This window comes from Onychomys torridus, chromosome 1 (genome assembly GCF_903995425.1).
Source record: "Onychomys torridus chromosome 1, mOncTor1.1, whole genome shotgun sequence".
Classification (NCBI taxonomy): domain Eukaryota; kingdom Metazoa; phylum Chordata; class Mammalia; order Rodentia; family Cricetidae; genus Onychomys; species Onychomys torridus.
Window position 1 is genome coordinate 3,606,923 of NC_050443.1, and position 9,571 is coordinate 3,616,493.

The 9,571-nt window shown below is 40.8% G+C and overlaps 1 protein-coding gene across 1 annotated transcript; it reads left to right on the plus strand.

Moving 5' to 3' along the window:
- Positions 1 to 8,289: 8,289 nt before the first annotated feature.
- LOC118591336 (vomeronasal type-1 receptor 4-like) lies at positions 8,290 to 9,237 on the plus strand. Its single transcript, XM_036199545.1, has one exon. It carries the CDS (start codon positions 8,320 to 8,322, stop codon positions 9,235 to 9,237), a length of 918 nt encoding a protein of 305 aa, XP_036055438.1. The 5' UTR covers positions 8,290 to 8,319.
- Positions 9,238 to 9,571: the final 334 nt, after the last annotated feature.

The window sequence follows — 9,571 nt, forward strand, 5'->3', positions numbered from 1 at the left end:
GACGTAAAGTCTAAAAATGGGGACTGGAGAGATGGATCTGCACATAAGAGTACTAGGTGTTCCTCCCGAGAACCTGAGTTCAATTTTCAGCACCTACATGAAAGCTCAATGCCATCTGTAATGAGATCTAATGCCCCCTTCTGGCCTGCAGGCATAATGCAGGCAGAATATCATATAAATTATAATAAAAAATCATCATCCTTGCAGTTGGAAGGCAGAGGAAGGCAGATCTCTGTGAGTTCAAGGCCAGCCTGGTCTACAGAGTGAGTTTTAAGACAGGCTCAAAAGCTACAAAGTCAAACCATGTCTCAAAAAACCAAATAAATCACTTTCTACATAATAAATAAATAAAATATATCTTTTACAAAAGACTAAAAATGTAACAGAGAAAAAAATTAAACTTGGTTTACATAAATATTCTACACTTCCAAATCTACAAGTTCATTTTATTTCATTTGTTTAAAAATCTATTAAATCTACAAAGAGTGCGTAAAGTCTATTAAACCTTAAATTTTAAAGATCTAAGAAAATGTCTTAGAGTCGAAGAAGGTATATTAAGACTTAAATGCAAGGTATAAAGTTCTGAAGATGTGAAAACTTAACTTGTGATAAAAGGGTAACTTAAGTATTTAAATGCAACCTATTAATTGTAAGCTATTAAGGTATGGGAATAAAAACTACAGAGATGTAAAGACAACAAGACCTAGATTGAGAGGCTATAAAAAAAGCCTTAGTGCATCAGCTGGCTGTTTGGAACCTTGTGCTTACACAGGGACACTTAGCTCAGCCTGGCAGGAGGGGACTGGATCTGCCTGTACTGAATCCACCAAGTTTAAATGAATCCCCAGGGGAGTCTTGGAGGACATGGGAATGGAGGGGAGGGGATGGGGGGAAGGTGGCAATAGGAGCGGGAGGAGGGAGGACAGGGTAACCCATGGCTGATGTGTAAAATTAAAATACAAATATAATAATAATGATGATAATGATGATAATAATAATAATAATAATAATAATAATAGGTGTTTTTAATTTTTTAAAAAATTTTTATTATTACCAAATCTGGACCTGGCTGCCAGGAACTTCCTTTGTTCCTCAGTCTTTACATATTATAGGGTATGCCTTACATACTCTGTTCTAAATAAAAAAAAAACAACTAGCAATGGTCAATTTAAAGACAAAAATACCATCTACACGTCTAACAATGCAATTGGTAATGACAATGGTCACCCTAAAAATACTGGACATCTACAAAATGTACAAACACCCTCCAATCTTGGTACAATGGGATTATCCCATGGATGGACTATGGAAGGGACCTGACCCCCTCGTCATAGGGGAAGAGGTTCCTTTGCTTGTGTTTTTTCCACAGAAAAGACTGCTGAGGCCTCTTCAGATCCCCGCTGGAAATGTCCAACATCACCCTGCAAACAAGAAAGATGGCTGGCAACTCAATTATTGGTCAGGAACAGAGAAGAAGGAAGAAAGGCCACCACTTCCAGAACAACAAAATCTCCTGATTTGGTGGCCACTGCCCATGCCATATGCTCCCTCAAACCCTCCTTCTCTGCCATTTTAATGACAGTCTTTGTTCTATCACAGACAGAAACTACCACTGCTCAACACCCCAATTCTCACCTCAACACACACCAATGATTTTTCCCTTTCAGGAAACTTATCAGCACAAAAAACTATGAGAGTGCAACTATGAACTACCCCAAGCAAGGATGTGTTCTTGTTTCAAATCTAAATAATCATTTCACCATTATTATGATGGCCCCTGGAATGAAAGGTAAAGAACAGGAGTTGTGAGAAAACTACATTCCACCAGTTTTGCTGCCCATCCCTCTGATGTATGTATCTCTTAACAGCTCGTATGGGTCTCCCGGTCCATGATACCCATACAATATTCTTAATCAGGAGACACACCTCAGTCCAACTGAAACACACAATTCTCAGTCCATTCTGGTCACAGTTGGTTCAATATGTTGTCAACATTCTCCTTTTCACCACCCACCCAGATGCCTCTAACTGCTTCTCTAGTGCATCCAGCAATAGACCTCTGCTGACAGCTGTGCTGGTCAAAACTCTCTCCTTTACCCCAGGACCCATGTCCCACTACCATCATTCCTTCCAAGCTGATATGCATCACTCTTCCCCTTCTTCTTTGGTATAATGAGAACCACCTGCATAGACAACCCTGTTGTGGTTATTCCACAGGTCTATATACATGAGGAGGGTGAAGCAACACTGCTGTTAACCAAAGACAAGAGCTATTCCTATTCAGGATAGGAATGAGACTTGTCATCTCCTTTGTGTCTTATGGAGCAACATGTGCCATCATCCAGACACATCCTCTGACTGGAGATTCCGACACAGATTTGATCAGACAATGACATCTGCAGCTGAGAGCCTCCAGTCACTCCAAAGACAGATAAACTGTCCTGCCGTGGTTGTGCTCCACAATAGAAGAACACTAGACATAATGACTGCTGAACATGGGGAGATTGCTTGGTATTGGGAGAAGAATGTGGCTTCTGTGTAAACAAGTCATATGTTAAACTAATGATACCACCCTCAAAATACTCACTAGACCTGTTCTCTACATTCCTGCAATAGGGTAAGTTAGCTGATTTCATACCCCCTCATTTTCTTTGCTTGTACTTTTTATCAGAGCTCTGATTAGGCTTTGTTTTATGTGGATGCTTGGCCCCAACCTTATTTATTTCCTCTGCTGATAGATCACCACTATTGCTAAAATTATCAACAATGAGTTCATGGTTCACTACCAGACCCTGGACTCTTCTGACGCAGCCAACAGGTTCCTCATGTTTTACATTGTAAACAGGTTTACAATGACACCTCTCCATTAAAAAACATAGGGAGAGATGCTGGAAGCTATTGCTGGCTGGTTGAGGTCCCAGTCTGCCATAAGTACAGCAGCTTTTCCCATAAACTTGGCAAAATGGAGCTCTCTCCCTCTTGCAGAACTTCCAGCCCTCAATCTACCCTTATCTGGAGAATGTCCCTGGGCCTGGAGGAATGACCTGATCAAAAAGCTGTCTCTAAAACCAGATGCCTGATTCATCTTTAGCTTGACCCATGGCACAGATTCCTGCTAGAAGATTTATTATATGGGCTCTGCTATAGAACCCAACTGCCACATACTAAGACTTGTGATAGGAGTGTGGCACTTATTGAAAATTAGGTTTGTACCCAGGTTCTGTACATTCCTTATACTTTGGAATAAATTGGAGCTGAAGCCGGGCCATGGTGGCACACGCCTTTATTCCAAGAACTCGGGCGTCATAGCCAGGTGCATCTTTGTGAGTTCAAGGCCAGCCTGGTCTACAGAGCAAGATCTGGGAAAGGCTCAAAGCTTCACAGAGAAACCCTGTCTTGAAAAACCCAAATAATTAAATAGCTAATTAAACAAAAACAAACAAACAAATAAATAAATAAAATGGAGCTGATTCATCAAATTCTGTCTCACAAGGGAGAAAGAGGAATAACAGACCATGATAAATGAAGACTACATGAGAATAGGAATAAGCAGAGTGCTGTAGAAGTCCCCCAAAATACACAATGACATATCCTCTGTAGACTGCTGGCAATGTTCGAGAGAAAGCCTGATCTGACCTAGTCTGGTGGTCAGATGGCCAAACAACCAAACTGTCGTGCTGGAACTCTCGTCCAATAACTGATGAAGTAGATGCAGAGATCCTCAGCCAGGCCCCAGGTGGAGCTCCAGGTGTCCAACTGTTGAGAAAGAGGAAGGTCTGCAAGAGCAGGAATTGTTGAATCCAAGATTGCAAAAAGCACATGGACAGATAGCCAACAAATGGAAGCACATGAATTATGAACCAAAGGCTGTGGAGCCCCCACCTGGATCAGGCCCTCTGCATAAGTGAGACAATTGAATAGCTTGATCTGCTTGGGAGGCATCCAGTCTGTGGGACCAGGATCTGTCCTTAGTGCATGAGCTGGCTGTTTGAAAACTTGGGCTTACACAGGGATACATTGCTCAGCCTGGAAGGAGGGGACTGGACCTGCCTGTACTGAATCCACCAGGTTTAAATGAATCCCCAGGAGTTCCTTGATCCTGGAAGACATGGGAATGGATGGGGGTGGGGTTAGCAGGGGATAGGGGTTGGGTGGGAGCGGGGAGAACAGGGGAACCCATGGCTGATGTATAAAATTAAAAACACATAATGATAAAGACAAAAAAAAATAAACTTAAAAAAATGAAACCAAGAAAAGCTGTCTCACAAAGGGCTGTCTATATTCATGCTCATGGGCCACCAAATATTTGTCTCCCATCTGCCTCCTTCTCCCTCTATCTCATAGCCATGACTCTGAGGGAGAGAACCCCCACAAATGTCATCGTCTTAAACTTTGTATCATTAGTCTAATTATACTTTTCCTAATTCCTGGAATATTGTCTAGAAATAATCATTTTACAAAAATTATTAGAGTGACATTCAAGTTAATTAAAGGAATACACATTTTATTCAAGACAGTGGAATGTCTGGCCTGACTGGAGAGTCAACATTCACATCACATGGGTCAAACACCTGGTCAGCAGATTATGTCTGAGAAGGAAGGACCACTCCTAGGAAGGTTGGCTCACTTTAATCCATGATGAAGAGGTTTGAAAACATTTCACCATGATTACATACTGTACTTTTCTGGACTTTATTTTCATAGCCTTGCAAGTCTCTTACTGTGCACAGCCATGCTGCTCTGAATTACCCTTCTTTCTTTGGTCTATGCATGGTTGCCATAATGGTTTTAGTTCATTTAGTTCATTAGCCCCAATCCCCACCATAGGGCTGTCTGCCACTGTGTGACTCATCTCTGTTCTGGCTTACCTCAAATTCATGTCTCTTTTCCAACAATGGCTGGCCCATAGATGGGAAAACTACAGACTCCTGATGACATGTTGATGGTCTTCCTGAAGGACTTCATGCCAACATTATTTGCAAGTGTGAAACAGTATTGCACAATGAACCCCCTTGTAAATACATTCAACAAACCCCTTGATCTACACTGGAGTGCAGCTTTCCACGTCTGATGACAACACATATTGAAAACTTAGATGCTCCCAAAGGAAACATGGAAAACTTACTCTAACTTCTGACAGCTGCTCCTTAGAATCCAACCAAGTCAAAAACATTATCATTAACTAGGTGAAAATTGTGATTTGCCTTCATTACCAATGTTTTTTTCACCTTCATTGGAGGTATCCCAAAGTCTCCATGCAAACACTGTCACTGACACCACAGATGACAAAGTAATGCACTCTCTGAGGGATGCTAGTCTAGTAAGCAGTCCTTTTATGAGCACTGGTAATCTGTGTTCATTCAGTCATCTGCACAATCGTCCACGGAAAATATTGGAGAGGTAAGCATTTCCTTGGAATTGTCTCAGGGAAGAAAAGAACTTAAAAAGGAGAAATAGAGCTGTGTTTCTTCATTAAGTATTCAGGAGCTGGCCTTCATCTCAGTGAGCATCTCTATCCTTGCTATGGCTGGACAGGGGGGATTCTTGTAACTGTAGATGTCTGCTTAATGTCCTCTTCTCCCTAAAGCAGCTCTTCTGAAGTCAACATTAATGGTTAGGAGAGTTGTTTTTTTGTCCCTTCTTTACCTAATGATGTCAATGATTTCTTCATCCTAAGGAAATGTCTGTTTCACAGCTTAGCACTTATCTGAAAATGACATTGAATGTGACATATATGTATAGGGTGGCTGATTTTCAGCTGATGGATGCATACTGACTGCTTCTCTGGAAAACAATATACAAAATCAGCTGCAGATTTAATAAGATGTTTCAAAGCAACATTTCAAAAACATGAGTTTCAAAAGACTTTGTCTTTGCAAATGGTTTAACTGTTACGGTGCATCACCACATTTTGGGTGTGGCAGATGGAAGCTGGTGATGGCTCAGTTATATCTCCAGTTTATACTTCCTCATTAAAATAGGTAAGATGCACACAATTGAATAAATGGAATATTATTGTACCTGTGGAATATTCCATTTGTAGGTGTAAATGGAATTCTTTATATATTTTGGAAATCAGCCCTCTCTGGGATGTGGGTTGGAGAAGATCGTTCCCATTCTGAAGGCTGCTGGTTTGTCCTGTTAACATTTTCCTTAGCCTTACAGAAGCTTTTAGTTTCAGGAGGTCCCATTTATGAATTGTTGATCTTAGTATCTGCACTAGTGGTGTTATGTTTAGGAAGTGGTTTCTTGTGCCAATCTGTTCAAGGCTACTCCCTACTTTCTCTTCTATCAAGTTCTATGCAGCTGGATGTCTGTTGAGGTCTTTGATCCACTTGTACTTGAGTTTTGTACATGTTGATAGATTGGATCTATTTGCAACCTTCTACATGCAGATATTCAGGTATACCAGCACGATTTTCTATTTGCAACCTTCTACATGCAGATATTCAGTTAGACCAGCACGATTTGTTGAAGATTCTTCCTTTTGTTCCATTGTATAATTTTGGCTTCTTTGTCAAAAATCAGGTGTTCATAAATGTATAGATTTATTTATGGGTTTTATTCCATTGATCAACCTTTCTGATTTTATGCCAATAACGTGGTTTTTATTACCATTATTTATTAGTACAGCTTGAAATCTGGGATGGTGATATCTCTGCAAGTTCTTTTATTGTACAGGGTTCTTTTAGCTAGCTTGGGTTTTTGGATTTCCATTTATAGTTGAGTATTGTTTTTTGAGGATCTTAAAGAATAGTGTTGGAATTTTAATGGAGATTGCATTGAATCTGTACACTGCTTTTTGTTGGATGGTCCTTTTTACTATGTTAATTCTACCAATCCATGAGCATGTGAGATCTTTCTATCTTCTGATATCTTCTCCAATTTCTTTTTTCAAACACTTGAAGTTCTTGTCATATAGGTCTTTCACTTGCTTGGTTAGAGTTACACCAAGATATGTTAAATTATTTCTGGATATTGTGAAGCGTGTGGTTTTCTTGATTTGTTTCTCAACCCATTTATCATTTGTATATAGGAGGGCTACTGGTTTTTCTGAGTTAGTCCTGTATCCAGTCACTTCATACAAGGTGTTTATCTGCTGAAGCAGTTCCCTCATAGAACTTTTGTGGTTGCTTATGCATATAAGTATGTATGTGTATAAATGGATGTTCATAGTTGTGATCATAGAACTTGTTTGTTTATTGAAATATTTTGCATTTTATCATTTTGATGATCTGTCTAATAACTTCTCAAGAGCTGATTGGTTTCTTGCTCATTACCTTACTTACATGATTTTATGAATTACATGTTTAAATTCTTGTCATGTTAAAGACATAGTAATTTTCCTTTATGCATCTAGTGTTTAACTGCCTGTATGTCTGACACCACACTTGTGCAGTGCCACAACAGCCATGAGAGGGCATTCAGTTTGGAGAACTGATGTTACAGATGGATGTTAATGACCATGTAGGACCTGGATTTGAACATGAGTCTTCTGAACAGCCATATCTCCAAACTCCAATTTGTGTTTCTTAAAACTTTTTATCATTGAGTGTAGATGTTACATTTGAAATATAAAAAAAAGTGATCCCATGCTCACTGTTAATATGTTTATTTTTTCTCATTTAAAAAATTTTATAATTTGATTCAATTTTACATATTATCCATGGAATCCCCTGTCCTCCCTCCTTCTGCCCCTCCAGCCCACCCATCAGTCCCATAACCTCCAGGGCAAGGTCTCCCCTGGGGATTCAGCTCAACTTGGTAGATTCAGTCCAGGAAGGTCCTGTCTCCTCCCAGGGTGAGCAAAGTGTCCCTGGATAGGCCCCAGGTTCCAAACAGCCAGCTCATGCAGTAAGGACAGACCAAGATTGGAAAAAGCACAGGGACAGATAGCCAAACTAGTGGAAGCACATGAACTATGAACCAATAGCTGAGGAACCCTGGCTGGATCAGGACCTCTGCAGAAGTGAGACAATTGAATAGCTTGAACTGTTTGAGAGGCACCCAGGCAGTGGTACCATGATGTGGTCATATGTTTACATGCCATACTGTTTTATCATGGGTGTCAGATTGAGCAAGAATGATGTAGTTGTTTCTACATCATCAGACAATGGAAAGTACGTGAACTACAAAATTATACTGTGTGTGGCCTATGCAGTGTTGTCTAGGCCAAGCTCCTATACTGTGATATAATAGTGTCTCCCTTCATAGAGGTAAAGACTGAAGTCATTCATTATGCTCAGATGATTGAGAAGTGTACTGAAGACAGCAGTGTTCCTCCTGGTCATCACTCCAGTCTGTACAGAAGTCCTCTCCATGCCCTATCAGAATAAAGCTCAAAAAGCCACTGAGGAATTGGCTCTCCAGACACTCCTACTTTTCCAGGTTGGGACTGGGACTCTGGCCAACATTCTTCTGTTTGTCCACAATTTCTCTCCAATCTTTACTAGCTCTCGACTGAGGCCCACACAGGTCATTGTTGCCAACTTGGCTGTGGCCAATGTGTTCCTTCTATTCGTCACTGCATTTCCAGCCAACATCATGGTTTTTGTTCCTAGGATACTTCCAACTAACCTTCAATGCAAAATTGTGTTCTTCATTCGCATGGTGGCTAGAAGCACAAACATGTGCTCCACCTGTGTCCTGAGTATCCATCAGTTTGTCACTCTTGTTCTTGGTCACTGGGGTAGGCTGATGTTCCAAGGAGGAACCCCTAATGTCCTGAGTTATTCATGTTACTGTTGTTGGTTGTTGAGTGTCTTATACAATGTCTACATTCCAATGAAAGTCACTGGTCCAAAGAACACAGACAATGGCACCAACAATAACAGCAAGTGGGTCTGCTCCACATCTGGATTCAGTGTAGGCATGGCTATCTTGCGTTTTTCCCACGATGCCACATTCATCAGCATCATGATCTGGACCAGTGTCTCCATGGTGCTTCTCCTCCATAGACATCACCAGCGAACACAGCACATGCTCACTCCCAATCAGAACCAGAGAGGGCATGCTGAGACCAGAGCAGCCCAAACTGTCCTGATGCTGGTGGTCACATTTGTTGGCTTGTACCTCTTAAATTTTCTTTGTATAATCTTTCACACTTTTTTAATGGACTATCGTCTGTGGTTGAGGCATGTAAATGAAGTTTTGACTGCAGCCTTCCCCACTGTTTCTCCCTTCCTGTTGCTCTTTAGGGATCCTAAGGATCCCTGTTCTGTGCTCTTCAACTGCTGAAAACCGCAGTCAACATGACAAACACAGAAGACAGCTTCTCTAGCAGCTGTACACACTCTATTAAGTAAAAGTTGTTTGAAAATCCTTCCTCACAAACCAGACATGTTGAATCACTAAACTCATCTCAGCACTGGGCAGACTGAGAGAGACAACTGCAATGTAATCAATAGCATGTCATTCTGAAGAGTGGGATCCAGGCCAACTTGTGATAAGGAGACCCAGTCTCACAACTATGTATCTGCACCCTAAGATAGAAAGAAGAGAAATAAACAAATGACAGAGAGCAGAATGAAAAAGAACTCCAGTAATCCTATAAATATTTACATCTGCCTTA